Source organism: Cardiocondyla obscurior, linkage group LG14 (genome assembly GCF_019399895.1).
Source record: "Cardiocondyla obscurior isolate alpha-2009 linkage group LG14, Cobs3.1, whole genome shotgun sequence".
Classification (NCBI taxonomy): domain Eukaryota; kingdom Metazoa; phylum Arthropoda; class Insecta; order Hymenoptera; family Formicidae; genus Cardiocondyla; species Cardiocondyla obscurior.
In genome coordinates, this window is record NC_091877.1 from 3,516,050 (window position 1) to 3,533,636 (window position 17,587).

At 42.5% G+C, this 17,587-nt stretch overlaps 1 protein-coding gene across 1 annotated transcript; it reads left to right on the top strand.

Moving 5' to 3' along the window:
* The first annotated feature begins 1,249 nt into the window (after window positions 1-1,249).
* Window positions 1,250-16,350, top strand: LOC139108083 (uncharacterized). Its single transcript, XM_070666096.1, has 2 exons — window positions 1,250-1,558; window positions 14,114-16,350. Exons 1-2 carry the CDS (start codon window positions 1,542-1,544, stop codon window positions 15,081-15,083), a joined length of 987 nt encoding a protein of 328 aa, XP_070522197.1. The 5' UTR covers window positions 1,250-1,541; the 3' UTR covers window positions 15,084-16,350.
* The last annotated feature ends 1,237 nt before the right edge of the window (window positions 16,351-17,587 follow it).

A 17,587-nucleotide genomic window follows, 5' to 3' on the forward strand; every position in this document is an offset into this window, starting at 1 on the left:
ATCCCCGTTCGGCGGCTGGATGTTCGCTTTCGTTAAAGATACATGAAATTCGTCTTTACGCCGGAGGACGGAATAATCGATAAGTACCACCCTAACGTGTATTCTCCCCTTGGATTTTCATTGAAGCGAAAACAATACGCACGCCAGTCTTTTGATAACATCGTTTTCGTTTTCCGGAAAAACAAACTATGTAAGTCCACTTTTTTATTATATTAATTTACTTTGTTTATATATATGTATTATTTTTAACATTTAATTTAAATTGCCGATAATTTTGCTTTTTTACACATAAATACTTGTGTTCATTTTTATTATACACGCAGATTTTGCGTAGAAAGAATCAAAAAATTGAAAAGTTAAACACGACCGTAATTGCACATTGAAAATCTTGAGTCGTTCATCACTTAGAACATAGATTATTTATGTTTTTGCGTGTATACCTTTATAATTCTTCTAGATCGAATTAATTATTCTGGCGGGCTTCATAATAGTCCGGCAACGCTTAATTACGGCACAACGCCATGCAAACTAATGACCATGGCTCTTAATTAGCGAGCCAGAATGAATACCGAAATGAAATTCTGCCTCGCGATTTTAAACTTGAACAATACTTAATCTATGTGCCGTTACAGCATTAATTATTGTCTTTTTTTTTTTTTTTCCAAAAAGGGATAGATTATTGCACGTTTTCTTACGTAACAGATAACGATAGTAAGAGATCGCATTTTCTAGTTCTTAATTTACATTTTTCTTTTCATTGTTTGCGAAAACGCAACACATATTCATGAATTTTAACTAAAGAAAAATAGAAACATACTGCAAAAATATATTTTAAAAGTTGTCAAGCACATGACACCTTATTAAACTTTATTATTTGAATTTTGATAAGTTTATATATTTATTATATAATTTTAAATATCTAAATTTTATTTCCAATTGTTTATAAACAATTTTATTCTTTTATATGTTACTTTTGGGTAACTAAAGCTTGTTAATCACGTTTTAAGTTGAGCAATGGGATTTGAGAACACCAACGATATCTTAAGAGGCTCCTTGTACCAGAGTGGGTAATCCGAGGAGCTTCGGCTTCCCTCAGGAATTGAATTTCTAGGTGGAAGTTGATTCAATCTAAAGTCGAGTGGGTCTACAGTCTTCTTTATTATCTTTAGGGTAATATCAAACGTTTCTTTTTTTCTTTATGTATATATAAAAAAAATGAAATCTATTGCGGCTTGTTTGAGCGGAATAAAAATAACAAAGTAGAGAACTCAGGACAATCCTTTTCAAATGAAACTTCGGTCGCCTCCGGTACGTCCTTCGTGCAATTCCGGTTACGTACTCCAATCCCTCTGGCAGGTCTCTCTTGTCTGGTGTTAGCGACAGTCCAGCGAAGTCCAGCTCCAGTCGTCGTTGCGCGCTCGTTTCGTTCACGTCGGGCTCGCATCGATTTAGCTTCTCAACATTCTGTAAATCTGACACACACAATCGCGATTTACTTGCGTATCAGAACAGTATACCGTTGTGAACTTTCGTTGAAGAATATGTGCAGAGAATTAAGGTAAGGTGATCCTTCTGCTTGAACTTGGTTACCCTTCCGACGATTTTGTCAATACGTCCTCTTAATTTACTCGAATGTCGACGCTTTTCACGCGACAGGTGCCGAACTTTGGTGAAACCCGGGTCGCAAATTATTTCCTTCTATACACGTGGGTACTTAAAATATTTATGATTAATATGGATGAGTAATTTAGAAAAGCGATAACGAAAGAAACTCAATTGTTCAAGCTTAGAATTATTATTATTTTTAATTATTTTTTAAATTTTTACTTTTTTTTTATATGTAACGATTTATTTCGGTTAGAAATATTCAAAGTCCTGTTTGATATTGGCAGCTAGAGTGACGTTCCTCGTGCGTGTATGCCTCTCCAAAGCACGTTCCAAGTGCAATCAGTGCAAACGTCACGTACACTTCCTGTCGCACCTACATTTCATTGTATTTATTTATCACGCTTTTCGCACAAAAAGACCCAAGCTCGCAAAACTTTACTAATTAGACTCGCTAATTCCAAAGTAGATGTACTTAATTTCAAAGAAAATCCCTCGCTAAGCGATTCGAGGCTACAAAGATCCGTTCGAGTTTCTCCCTTTCCGTGAAAAAATATCGAAAATCCCGCATAAATATATAATCAAATCTTCCAGCCTTGAATTTAATTCATTCTTGTCGCGTCGTCACGGTCCAGAAAAAAGAAAAAGAAATTAAAATTAAAAACTGGAAAAAACCTCTCGACGCGGTTTGCGCGTCCAAGTCCAGCCCCCGGCTTGCGATCTCGTTGCGACGCACGGGGATATCGGAAAACCCGTAAACGATATGTTTGCGCGCGCGACGAGGTAAGTTCGCCCGGACCTCCGATAGCCGATAAATTTTAATACGGTAATAATGCCGACGTATCCCATCGCGCGCAATATTGACTTTCCGCCTCTTCGGCCGGTCGCCGCGCGCGCGCTTCGACCCCTCGTGCCGCTTCCGTCCCGCTCATTCTCGTTCGTTTCATCATTTTTTTCTTCCTTTCTCCTCCTTTTTATTTTTTTCTTTTTATCTTTATTCCGCCCGCAAAGCTCCGCCCTGCGAACTCTTTTTCTTCGGGCCTCGAGCGGCGAGACAGATGGCTATTTTCAGGAGGCCTTTACAACACCGCGACACTTTGCGCGCCTTAACACAACCATCGCGATTACGCATTTAAGAATCGACGCGGCGCGCGCTTTTTAATTTTCCCCGCGACTGTAAAAAGCGGCGGAGGGTCGTAAATATTTACTGGCGCTCGTCTTTATTAATTTTATATCGCCAGCGATGGAAATCGCGGGTGCCCACGTCGCACTCGGTCAATATTAACTCCGGAATGGAATCGGACAAAACGCAAGAGAGTATTGATCGCGGCCGTTTGCTGTTAAAGCTCTCGAATTACGCGATGCGTGAATCGTCATTAGACTTCCGTGCTTTTTTTTTTTTCTTCTTCTTCTTTATGCGCCGCACGTTTTACGCGCGCTAGATCGAGGCGAGCGATCATACTTTCAATTGCATCACCGACCGCATCATCGATCAGCCGGTCACGGTCCGGCGATCCTTCGTAATAAAGCGCGGTGACGCTCAATGAACGTATATAGTTCGGCGGTTTAATATCGATAACGCGGGACGATCGGTGATCGTGTTCAATGTGGCGAATAACGGTATGGATAATCGAGAGAAGATGTAAGAAAACGAACCCGGGACACGACGCCGCTGAGATAACGCGAGATGAAACGAAAAGCGCCGGAGGAAGGAAATTTATAGCTGAAATACTGCCCGAAGTTTTCGGCGTCAAGTTCCGCGAACAAATTGATTCGAGCGACGCGCATTGTTACTTCTAAATAAATAAAAAAAAAAAAAAATAGAGAAAAAGAAAAGTTCCGACTAGAGATATCGCTCGGCAAAACGGCGAGTGAAATTTCGCGTGGCGTGATGCCGTGCCATTTTCGGGCCGACGAGAACCGCGCTTTATATCGACGCGACGAGTTTCCGAGAGCCCGTGTAATTTGGCCGACCGAGGGGAAAAGGGTGCAAGTGCAGTTTTCCTCTCTTCCTTTTTTCTTTAGGGGTCGTCCACGCGCCGCTGCACGCTCCGCTCGCGTCATTTTTCTCCGCGCGGACGATCGCCGGCAAGGGCACCATCCGCTCCTCGTGTGTTAATCACCGGAGGGTGGAAGAAGCTGGGGACGTCGTCGCGAGGGGGAGAAAAAAGGTGCGGAGGAAAGGTGGCGCGAAGGTCCCGGGGAAAACCTCCTCCCGCGAACGCGCTAAATGCGCGATTTTACGTTCGTCTCCGCGCGCGGAGGATGTCAAGAACGACAGCATCCCTGCGAGTCATTATGCGAAAACCTCGCGCGACGTCCAGTTTTTCTCTGTAATTTACATCCGCGAGTCCTCTTAATTACGAATCCCTTCGTTAAAGAACGCAAGTAAATTTCGAGCGAGATATACATATAAAGTATAATGTTGCGATGTAAATAGAAGTTGTATAAACGTTGATACGCCTTCGTGTTTAAAGCTGGGCTCTGGTTACGTGGAAAAATATTCATTTCCTCGACGCGTGTAAATATTAAATCTTAAACAAATTTTTATAATCTTTTTTTAATTAAAAAAAAAAACAGATATATATTAAAAATAGTTGCTAGGGAGTAAAGTTAATTAAAATAAAAAAAAAGAAAAAAAGGAGTAAAGCCAAAAACAGAGAAAGAAATGGAAGAATGAAAGAACACTTTGAGATTTGCGATCGCTTCCAGACGGGAGCTCTATTTTGTTAGATTACTAAACTAACCCTCGAGTGAAAGAGAAGCGAATAGAACGTGGGGTGGCATTTCGATTAGGACATGCAATATACACGATATATATTACATGGCTGGATGCACGCGTCTGTGTACCGACTTACATACATAAGTAAACGCATAAATAAGATCGTAAGTGCGCGTCTAACGGTGCGAGGGCCGATCGGCACGCGAGAAATGCGAACACGCACATTTTCGATTTCAAACATTTCTGCAATCACTTCCATTTCTTTCCCTCCCGTCCGCCTACGATCAATTTGAGAAAATAACACGCAACATCGACGTTCGCTCAATTGAAATGCAGAAGCGGCGAGCCTACGCGATCGTTATCCCTCGTCCTGGCACGACAGAGCCTCGCTTCCGTAAATCTCGCCCGGCAATTAATAGCAATTAGTCAGCGGTGAAGTGAGCTGCACGGATGCAACGGCAAAGTATTAGGGACAGCACGACGATGCGGACGCAGAAACGTCTCTCTTCATATGGAACAAATCGCAAATAACAGGCGTGATACGGGACCGTCGGACGCTCATCGCGAGGCTCAACGGGAGAGGGGGAGGAAAAAAAACGATACTCCTACAGATTACGGAATTAATTGCCGGCCGTAACCACGTCTGCGAATGTTTAACGCGTGTACGTACGTCCACGTTTTATTGATAGGCGCATTAAGTCCCGCGGCGATAATGTTATTACACGTACGAGATATCGCGACGATTCTAAACGACGACCGGGCAGTCTTTCGTACCTTTTTTTTCCTCTTCTTCTAGAAACAGTTCTAATTTGCGAGCGTGCGTGATTCCGAGGACTGCTCTCGCGCTCTACGTCCTGAGATCGCATCTATCATTCCGCGCCGGCTTTCCGTCGCGAAGCGCGCCCGCGATGCTTCAAAAAGGGACGCGAAATTTCATTAATTCAACATATCTCATTCGCCTGCCTGGATTTTACGGGACGCGAGGTGGTTGGTACATGCCATCTCATCAAGGTTGCGAACCCCCGTGTACTGTTCCCAAGCCGCGAAGATTGATTGTCGCCTCGGAAAAATTCAGGGAACTTCTGTTTAAGGTTCGAACTTACGGCGCTCAGCATCCTTATACGAATGTAGTGACATAATAGGCAAACGTCCAGGCCGATGCACCGTTATGCAGAATGGTGCTGAGGTCAAAGAGTCGATATGGATGGAAAGGGAAGAAGCGGAGTCTGCGGATTCGTTCGGAGCTCGCGTCGGACACGCTCGTTCGGCCGGCTCGCTCATGAATATTTCAGCAATCGCGAGGCGAGGCGAGGCGATGTGGGAAACAACCGAGTAAATTTTCCCATTCGAACTGCAAATAGACGAATATTTTCCGGCGGTTGTTCGGGATTACGAGATCTCCGCGTAAGATCCTCCGACGTCGATATTCGATTACGAGAACGCGTTTCTTTTTTTTTTTTACGACGTGCATACTTCGCCTTGCAATCAGGTCACTTTTAATATCTTTTTATTCATTTAATTTTATTAATTTTATTTTATTACTTAATTTTAATAATTTTATTACATTAATTTAATTAATAAAATTTATTTAAGAATAAAAACTCTTTATACACGTGACTCGTTGAACTTGAAATTAAAAAAATTAATCTCGCGAATGTTTCCCATCCGTCGGAGTGTTAAAATTCTTTTTCAGCCGCCTCGCGATTAATTAATGAGATTTATCAGATAAATAGTTATCGAGACCCCAATCGCCGTTTTGAAAAGACAAATTGGAGCTAGCTCCGTAATTCAACGTTATTTAAGCTCCGGTCGCTGACATTGATTTAATAAGCATCAATAGGTTGTTTCTGAACGGCCGTTCGATACGAGCACGCGCCGCGTATTCAAGTATTATGCGTGTGCACGCACTCGACTCGCACGCGCTGCTTGACACAGCACTAGAGGCCATTAGTGCCATTTGATAGATACTCAAAGCACACCTCTTGGGAGACTGTTGAACCGTCCGCGGATCGACAAATCGCTGTTGTTGAAAATCCTGTTAATGTTTTACGTATATTAAATAGAACCCAATTGACCGCAAACCATTAGACGAGCCTGCAAAATTACCGATCGGCTGTTAAACTTCCTTCTATCGATGAATTACAGAATGGCCGATTCTCCTCGATCGTTTTATCTTACCTGTGCGTGCGTGTCGATGACGTGGCCGTTATGAAGCCGGTATAAAAATCCTTTGCGATTGAGAGAGAAAGAGAAGGTCGACGTTTCGTGTTCGTGAATCTTTAATCTTTCAACTTGGATGGTATACCGAAAACCCCCGCGACGATCAGGAACGAATCTCTGAAGAGGCATATATGTCGTATACGTCTCCAATTATCGGTGATAACGGCGTCTCGCGTCTTTTCTTTTCTTTTATCCTTTTCGAGTTTCCCTCGCGGCGTTCCCTCCTCAATGCGAAGCGTATAATCAAAGTTTATTGCCGAACGATACGTAATGACAGGGTTAGGCTTAGCGCGAAATTAACGATCCGAGTCTGGGCCTTTAGGCATTGTACAAGATTTCCGACTGCGTAATTAGATTATACGCGGTCGGATTATCTAATAACGCAAGTGTTTGCGCGTATATTCCTACTCTCCGTTTGCTCATTTCAATTATTAAATATTGCTAAAAGCAAACGGGAGAAACGTTCGCGTGATCTACAAGTCTTACAATTTAGTTGCATACTTAGTTTTTTTTTAAATTATTTTTGTCTTTTTTTTTTTGTTTTTAATTAAAAGAAAAATCAAGCAAAATAAATGTATAATTTTGCAGTTGGGTAACGTGTTAATTACTCGAATTGATCGCTTCGACGCGTCTGAAGATCTAGACGGGCAATTTAGTTAACTAGAGACAAGTCAGAGACGTACAGACAGCTCACCGGTCAAATCCTTCCTTTGCGTCTCCTTTTTCGTGCCGAGCGCCGGCTCGATCGGAGCGCAAGTTAAGTCTCGGTGGTAGAAGAGAACGTTGGAGGAAGATAAAAAAGGATGAAAAGGACAAAAGAGATTCCTGGGACAAATAGAGAAGACGGCGAGAAGAAAGCAGAAGAAAAGGGAGAAAAAAAAAAATATTGAACGGAATCTTTCGGACGTGGCTGGCTAACTTCGAGTTCGGGCTCTTCATCTTTACATTCCCCGTCTCTTTATGGCGTGATCTCTCTTAGCCCGGGACTGGTCTCGTTTCGTCGTTGCTTTCTTCCTCTTTCTTTCTATTGTGTTCTCGCCATTCGATATTATCGATTAACAGCCGCGGATGATCACGCGGGGTTCAATCGAATACACAACGTAACGTTTTCTCTCCGCGCGTTCTTCTAAAGTTACTGCAGCTGAGCGCAGGAATATTTCATATCGCAACGTACGAAATAATGTAAAATAAAAAACAACGTAGAGCTGCCAAAGATTGTTATAAAAGAAAAAAAAAAAATTTTTTTTTTTAATCGCCCAGTTATTAATTAATCGGTGCAGTATCGATTTCTTAACTCGTCGCCTTAGCGCCGCGATTTTTCGAGAGGTCTCTTCGTGCCACAATCAAAGGAACGCGATCGCACCTGCGTGCGAACAGACGGAAGCTTGAGTAGAATGGAAAATGGTGCGCGTGAGAACGAGATTCTCGAGATCATTCACACTTCCTCGTATGATCGGCGCCGACGTATAAGGAACTCCGTTAAAACAGTTCTTCACGCTCGTCACGTTCCCGACGTGTACAACGAGGTGAAAACGTTGCATTCTTCGATGGACCATTCTCGACAAAGAGATTACGACTACAAAACGCCAATAGATAAACGAGGCATTATTTACTTGTATGTGCGTATGTATTACAACGTTGCATTACAGCATTAACGGCTATTATATATTTATTTTATTTAATTTTTTTCTTTTTTTATTGGCTCTTTTTGAGCAGATTTCAGTTTCGTAAGAAACTCTATTAATCATATTACTTTGGATTTTATAATCACATTGAATTAAAATATAAAACGTTCACCTATATTTGCGAGAAGTCGCGAGGAAATGATTCACTAAACTTTGCAATCTTTCAAACTTATCATCTTAACAAAATTCTTAACTCAACAACGTAGCAAAAAGTCCCGAGGCTTAGATTCAGATCTTAGTCTCCGTAGCCAATTATACCATTATCTAGAGTTCCAATCTCCAGACAGTTCGCGTTCGTTTAGAACGAGTTTGACCGTCCTCACTTGATGACAAATAATTTGGATTCTTCATTATTTTTTTTTTTTTCCTTTTTCTTTTTTTAGACGAACGTACAGTCAGTTAATGCGGCAGTACCTAACAAATTAGCGCGCGCAGCGAAACGTTAACGAAATAATCGTACTCTCGCGACAGATTGTAACGTAATGTTTATGGTTTTCGCGTAATAATCCAATTAGTTAATTAGAGAAATGTGCCGTCTACGCGGCGCATGTAACTGCGCCAATTAGCGCGTCTGGCGGCGGAGAATACCCAGCCAGAGATTCGCTTTGGCGAAGTCCCGACTTCCAAGTCGGCGTGCCCGCGCGCCAATTCGAGGGAACTCGGTTTCCTCGATCCTCCAAGAGACAAAGGATCAATGCGCGAGATTATGTACTCGAGGTACTCTCGAGTTTGTTCCGCTTAGACGGCGGCGGGACTACGTGACCGAAACAATAGCCAGGACAGAGACTAAGTCTGCGGCTTGCGTTACTTTACGTTGAGCAGGATCTCCTCGTTTTTCTACTTGATTAATCACTTTCCACCGACCCACCCTCTCGTCGGGGGACTAATAAGATTTACTTCGTACATACCCAAACCTGGATATTCCTTTCCTTCCATCCCCCGGCGTTTAATTACGTTGAACGTCGTGTCGTGAATGTGCGATCGGAATTTTTTTCGCCGGCTACGTCGATCGCAATTGCCTCGCGAACAGCCTGTATCGCCAATCGAGAGGTAAAACGGCAGCGCGGCGAGGCTGATATCTCGGACCAATTAATAATGTTCGCGGCGCGACTTTAATGATTAGACTAATTTCAGGATGATTAAGCGTGGCGCGCGTGTTGATTGCGAGGATCAAAGCGGACCTCTGATTATATGGAAAAGTTAAGTTATTACGGCTCTCTTCCTAACGAGAGTCATTCACGCTAATATGTCTACCTGGACGTTCCCCCCGCGCCCGTCGTTATCTTCGGTGCAAACGATAAGAAGTATGTCGCTCGTTACTTCCGCGCTGCCTCCGTTCAAGATCGCCTGAAACTTAAGGGCATACCCGCCGTTCGGGCATGTGTGGCCGTCCACCTTTTTCCGCGGCTTTCGTTCTAAACCTTTTTTTTTTTTTTTTTTATCTTTTCTTATTCTTTTTTTTCTCGTTTTTCCTCTTCACGTCTGTCTGCTCTACCGATGTCGTTCCTTGGCAATGCCTGGTGAATTTAATGAGCCGTAAGGGAATGTCGGGGCTATATAAGGTTGACACACCGCGGAATCGACGATGTTGCAGCGGCCACCACTGGCTGCCGCAAATTCATTCCTTCGATCTATTGATTTTTTTTCTATTTATTTTTTATTCTCTTTACGTTTGTTTTTTTTTTTTTTCTTATACTTTTTCTTTCTTGTGTGCAGTTAAATCCATCGGGGCGGTGAAGTCGCGAGGAAATATTACGTGAGCGTTTACGAATGTCGACTTAAATCAAAGAATAAATTAATTTCGCGATAATTTACGATATAAGGTGTTATCTCACATTGTAAGTGACACTGACGAATTTGTCTTTTAAAAAAAAAAAAAAGGGGAAACGTTTATCTTTTAAGTGAGGCTATTTTGCGTGAGAATTTATATAGAAAACCCATGGAAACTCTTCCAAATTCGTTGGAGCGACCGAACCGGTTATCAACCGGTTTGCTGCTTACATTTTAAATACCATTTCAGCAGATACTGGGAAAGACAATGTTCAACTGCCGGTTGCGAGAGCATTTGAATTTCGAACGTGCCATTGTTGGGCAAGTAGGTACTTATAGGGTCGCCACGAACCGAAAATATCCACCATTGAATTTTAATATCGCGGAGAAGCATCGTTTACATTTACAAAACTACACGCTTGCCGAGACGATTACACTTTCAAATTTTTAACACGACTTTTCAAATGCCTTTGTAAAATTCGACTTTGCTTCCGCGGCATAAAATAATAATTCGACAAATATTTAACGACGTGATTTTTGCCAAATTGGCTGGTCGCGTGACAAGCTTCGACATTTGCGGAAATAATCAGCCGCGAGGGATTAAATTCTCCAAGCATTTGTAAGAAGGAAAAAATTATAATTAAAGCGAGATAAGAAGATTGAAGAATCATTTGCAGCGTGTACCAATATGTTGATAATGAAGATAATTGAGCTTGCGTGCGGTCGCAATTTTCAAGAGTATTACACGCTATGTTTATCCGAAAGATCAAAAATGTTTTTTTTGTTAACCGAAACACGAACAATTTAGCTCGGGGGGTTTGATAATTGGAATCCTCTCGTGTTACGTCACGATCGGATAAATTGTCGAAAGCACGAAGTAACGGTATTCACGGATGAAACACGAGAACGTTTCTATATTTACATTTGCCAAAAATTTAATTGCGAAACGATACATTTTTTTTTTTTTTTTAGTAATATATGTTGTATATGTATATCGACTTTTGTAATTGTACATGGCACGTTGTAAATTGCGGGATAGGGTGAGGCGTAATCGTAAAGGCACCATCGCGTGAAATTAAAGTCCAGAAACTCCTTCAATTTACTTTCTTTGTCTCGGCTCTGCGTGAAAAGCGAATAGATTTCGTCAGTTCCGGCGTGCGGGACGGCGAGATCTATTTCAGATAGAATGGGACTTAATTGCATCGCGTTAAAATGATAAATGCAGTCGTACCGAGAACCCATCCGAGCATTGATATTCCATGCATTGAAAATTTACGGGTAATATATCTCGGCCGTTTCTTACTTCCTAAAGCCAACGTAGATTACCCCCGAGAATCGCTCTGAAAATCCGGAATGCGGCTCGCGATTTTACAAACTGTAATCGCAGTGTCAGAGCTAATGATTAAACACGTCCCGTTCGCCCCGATGAATTGAAATTTCTCGACGCGCCATTTGACACGTGCCACCTCGTGTACCCGCGGTCCACGGGGCACAAGCGGAAGATTTATCTTACGCCCAGAGATAAGGATCGGTTTATATTAATCTAACGACGTTTCCTACGAAAGACATTATCTCATTTACACGAGTACGGGGGGATGTGACACGTGTAACGTTTACGTGCCCCAAGAAACAACCTGGCCCGCAGTTGTAACATTTACATAGCGAGAAGACGCGAAATATAATGGATCCACAAACGGTGCGATCGGCGGAAGCGGCTCGTTGCGACGCTTTTCACACCTCGGGGACCGTTTCTCTTCTCGATAAATATTGAAAGTACTCCGCGTGCGATCGTACGAGCGGTGCCCGACGAGACGCGGGGGACCAGGCGTTGAATTAGCGATAGTTAGCGCGGCGAGTGGCTCGCGAGAGGTAATCGAACCGCTCGGTCCATTGATCGTTGGGATCGCGAGGTAAAACGGAGCGGCGGCGGTGTCCGCGCGCACGCGGCTCCTCCGGCACGAACGGATGAAGATTAATCTCCGATCATTGCGAGACGCCGGCGATGGTATCCCTTTTCATCCGTCATTCCGGCCCGCGAGGATCTCCGTCCGTTGGATTTCCAACTGTGAGCTTTTCTCACGCATACCTGCGCGCGTGCACGTGCTCCGCAGTCACTTTCCGCTCCTCTTATTCTTCTTCTTCACACTCCCGAGCTCCTCTCCCTTCGTCGGGCTAATCTCCACTTCGAGCACCCGGATCTCCTCTCTTCCGCGTTCTTTCCGCTGCGAGCGAGAGACGCGCTACGCTTTCCCGCATACGCGCGGCGTCATTGTTTCCCTCCGAACTGTCGTTTCTATTAAACGCGGAAGGATAAACGGAGGTCCCTTGAAAGTACGGGAGACATTTATTTAATACGTTCCCTATTACCTCCCTGGTCCCGTCTTGTATCAATTACACGTAACCGCTATTAGGTACGTTATACCGGCGTCGTCGAGGCGATTGATAATCTGAGATATAATTACGTTACGTTGAGCTTGAAATTGATATAGGTTGAAGTGTTGTTATACATTTTGATGAGTAAAATCGAACGAGTGCCGGGGGTACTCATTTACGCCGGTTACATATCTCGATCGGTATATCTTCACGTCGAGACGCGCAGGTTTGCATATTTAATTATTCATAAAATTCCTCAACGACAACTCGCTTTTAATGCGTCAGGTTTGGTACAATGACCGCGCGCTAAAATTTACTGAATATTTCATACTTGTAAATACTTGTTCGCTTATGCTTTAATGAAAATTTCAGATTACTTTTACAACCGTTGGGAATAATTAATTCCCGTCGGCGTGCCGTTTACACGCGCGCGATGTAAAACGTCTCTTATTAATTGTCTCTAATTGCCGAGTAATAGAGAGAGAAAAAAAAAAAAAAAAGAAAAGGAGAGAAACATTCGATCACCTCTCGCACAAGCGAGGCAATCTTCTTTCTCTTCCTTCTCCGCCTTTTTCCTCCTCCCGTCGTATTTCACCTTTTCTCTTCCAGTCACTCCTTTAGACGCAGCACGAGCGTCATGTCGTTGTGAATGACCACGTCAAGTACCTCGCTGGATGGAGGAATAATTTCACAACGAGGGAGTCGTCCGGCTGGCATATTAATTTATGGCTATTCCATGACGGACGTTCCAACTTCCAAGACCGAACATTGCTCACCAAATACAGTCGCTCGAGTCACTGAATATTTCATTACATTTTTTCGAATCGTGGAATATTTGCTCGCAATTTTATAAACTCGCTTGCCCGTGTGCTATTTCATTTCCGGACCAGTTTTCTACGTCTACATTTATCGCGAAGCGGTTTCCCTTTATTTTTTTTTTATTTTTTAAATATTTTTTTTTTAATTTTTTTTTTTTTTTTTATTATTCAATAAACTGCGAAAGTAACTCGTACAACGATGAGCTGTTGAAACGGTTTCTTCACGGGTGTACATAACGCAGTTATCGCGAGGAAAGACGCGGAATAATTAACGCACTTTATCCTTGTAACAAGCAATTAAGTGGGACGGGTGGTTCACCGGCGACGCGCGGTTCTTAACAGCGGGGCAAATTGACGCGCGCTCGTCGTCGTGATGCTTTTTTGCATTGTCAGGTTTTCACCTCGTAAAATATCTAAACGTCTTGGCGGCGCGAGTCGTCGCTGTCTCGGTCCGAGATTTCGTTCTCGTTATAAAAAAAAGTTCCTTCCGCGGGTAACAGAGTTTATTACGAGCGGCCGGACGACCGCGAGGTGAGGTGAGGTGAAGCGAGGTCAGACCCTTACCGTCGAATTCCTGGCGCTAACGCTCTGCGGTCGGGTGATTTCTTCCGTTGGTCCTGCGTGACGCGGCAATCGTGACTCATGATGAATCGTCCTCCCTCTCTCCCCTTAATCCTCTTCTTCTTCATCGAGATCCTCGGGGGACTCTTACTTGCGGATGTCGTTGGAATCTCGTTTATACAGTTCTTTCGAATCAATTGCACGTAGCTAATAATTCTCGTGTCAACGATTATTCTCCCATTTGCACTTAATCAGCGGTTTTTGGGCTCGATTCGTTACGCTGGCCGTCACTCGAATCCATTCTCATTAGCGGCGTGCCCGCTTGTGAACGGTGGTGCGTGATTTTTCTCTTCTTTCAGACTGTTCCTTCTAGGTGGCGTCCTACTGATGGTTATCAGCAGCCACGTCACCGCCGCCACCGACGAGAGTTTCGAGACGGTTCGTACCAGCAACGCGGCAGTCCTGAACCGACTCGGGCTGACACCCCTTCAGATACCCGATGGTCACCATAAGAAGCGACTGGCCGGGCCGGAACCACCGGGGCTCGGCTCGCAAACGCGCATACATCAGGCCTACAGTCGCCGTCACGGGCACCGCGACAGCCACGTGTACATCGTGAAACTTCCGGCGAGTCCTCCGTATTACACCATCACGAAGCCTCACAAAACCGTAAGCGACGAGAAGGTGACCAAGACCGGCCCGAGTTTTCCGATGGGATTCCAAGGGAACGGCAAACCCGCCAAGATTTATCATTGGAATTTGCCGGTCGTAAAGAAAATGACGGAGAAGAAGCGACTTGAGCTGAGCCAGCTCAGGATCGACCAGGCCAGAAAAAAGCTCCAAGACGTGAAGAAGCAGCAGCAAACGTCGCCCGTAAAAACCGCCCTGGACAAACTTTACCCGTTCGACACAGCCGGGAAGAATTACGAGTACCAAGCCGCCGACAACAAGCTCCACTCGCATCAGAAGTTCCCGGTGATGAAACACGTCAGGAATAACGACAAGAGGCTCAGCTATCCGAGCGGCGACGTCGACGGCGACAAGTTCAAGGCGACGAAGAAGACCGACGTCGGCGACAAGACGTACAGACTGGACGATATGAATATACATAGAGTTCATCTGACGAACGAACTTCACGGCACGAGAAACACCGTGCCGAAGATGAAGAAGCACAGGAAGAAAGCCGCCATGTCGTATTACGCGCCGATGTCCGGCAAGACGGGCTCCACCAGCATCCACAAGAACTTCCCCGGAAACGGCAAGCCCAAGGCTTTCTACATCATGGAGAAAAGTCGCAAGCCAGTATACTACCATCCGCTTTTACCTTAATCCCCGATTGTCCATCTAACTGTGCATAATCGTGTAATATCTTATTAAGCGACTCGCGAGCCTGTTAAGCTTAAGTAGATGCGTCCTACTCTGTTTGTACAGGATCAGAGATTGCCATTCGAATTGACAACGATAAGATGCGAAAAGAAAAAAAGAAAAAAAAAAGAAAAGAAAAAAAAAACTCCCTGAAAACGTTGCGAATTTTTACCGAGATTAACGTTAGAGTTTTACGTAACGCTGGTTCACTGATAACGTACTCTGAAAGCCACGTCCCTTTCCACGGGCCTTAATCTCAAGCCGACAATAGGGCCTCTTGTTTTTCTTTTAACAAGTTCGGTTAAACGACTCTTTTTTTTTCTTTTTTTTTTTCGGTACGCGACCGTCGAATTGTTTCCTCTCGTCGAGAAACTGAGAAACTGGCTATAGTCCTGCAATCAAATTTTCCATCATTGAATTAACATTGTATAATATATTTTTATAAATAATAACGAGAGTGCGGACACCGTCGCGCATTCGTCGTAAACGTGTAATCACGTAAAAGATGATCGGTTTTCGTCGAATACTCGATCAACGATGTTTCTATATAATTATAGGTAAACTCTTCATTAAGACTGGACAATATACGCATATTCTTATATACATGTAAATCTTTCTTCCTACGCGCATTAACGCGGGATCTTTTTACATTAAAGATATTTGTTTTATATTTTAGATATAAGTGCATTTTAGATACTGAAATAAGGCATCCACTGTAAGGAATAAAGATATTTATAGCTCTTTGTACACCTTACTTTGACAAGTTCTTGAAATTCAACACGAATCGTATTTATTTTTATTTTTAATTAATTTTTTTTTTTTTTTTTTTTTAATATAATTGGAAAAATTTATTTAGATACAATCCTTTGAATAAAATTATTTTCGCTTGATCTAACAAGATCAATCGTGAATAATTACGTTTCGCAGTTCTTACCTCGACTTCTCTCGTTTTCCTCTTTTAACTACTTTCACTTGAATCCATGCTACAACTGATTATTTCTTCATTAACTGCGACGGTAATTATTAGCGTAGCGAAACCAAAACTGCTTTTATAATTGGACCTGGATAGCTATACAGAACTTTTTTATTTATTCCGTATCTTTATACGTAAGTAAGATCGAGTAAGACGCTCTCCGTCGATGTGCAATCAGATACAGGCGCATTCCGAATTAATGACTGACGCTGCATCAGCATTTACGTGCTTGTAAAAATTATCTTTACATATGTCGTTGACGCTTGTACCCTGAGAGAGACAGATATGGCATTTGCCGTGGAGACGGCAAATGCCACTAAGCTGCTGTCGTCCCGACAAACGCTATATCTGATTCTTAGTGTACCTCCTGCTTTAATATCCTTGTAGATTAGCACCAAATCCCTTCCTTCCGTGCTCAAGTATTATTAGTATTATTACAAAAAAAAAAAAAAAAATTAATGAATAAAAAAATAAATAAATAAATGACAAGTTGTAGGGAAAAATAGCGGTGAATAATAAGAATATTATTCACCGCTATTTTTATAAGAATATCAAACGAGGTAAAAATTAAGAACATGATTTTACGACTCGAGCATAGCTCGCCGCTGGTATTCGTACGTGGATTTTTATTCGAAATTCGTCGTGAGAATTTCCGTGTCGTATCGAACCGGCCGGGAATAACTTTTCAATCAGCGCGATGACGCGAGGAAACATAGAAACTAATGAACCTGTAGACCTCTGTTTATGACCTTGCTCGACCACTCTGTATCTGGATGAGAACCCTCGTAACCCGTTACAGCGCATTTACTTTAATATCTGCAAGCAACGGCCGCGACCGGTGACGGAGACTCGGTCGCCTCTGGGACAACCACACTTTTTTGGTAATTGACCGTATAAATTCAAAATATTAAGCAGAACATCTTTTTTTTTTTTTTTTGTTCTTTTTTTAATGAAAATTATACTCGCGCATGACATCGTTTTACCGTTTTGCCGTGCAACGGGAGCAAAACACATCACTCGGCGATTATACCTCGCGAACGTTTTCGTGATAAAAATATCAATGACGTGAATAAAAAAATAAAATAAAATATAGGCAACGCAATTTCGCAACTTTTCTAATTACGTGTTAAATACTATTTCGACAAGATTCAAGCGCGCTTACGTTTCCGTATTTCAAATTTTATTTCCGAACAATTAATTGTGCATAAGTAATTAATTAATTGAGATATTAATATTATCTATACCTTTGCGTTAACTAAGTGGACATCTATATCACATAATTGCTGGTCAAATATTTTAATATTCCCGATTAACACGTTTTAAAATCATTTAACAAAATAACGTGATAATTCAAATTATTAGAATTATAATATTAATATAATAATTTAAATATTAATATAATAATATTAATACATTTTTATGTCGTATAAAAATATTTATATGTCTCTCTATGCGCGAAACATATGTACATTTATAAAATCTTTTATTCCAGATA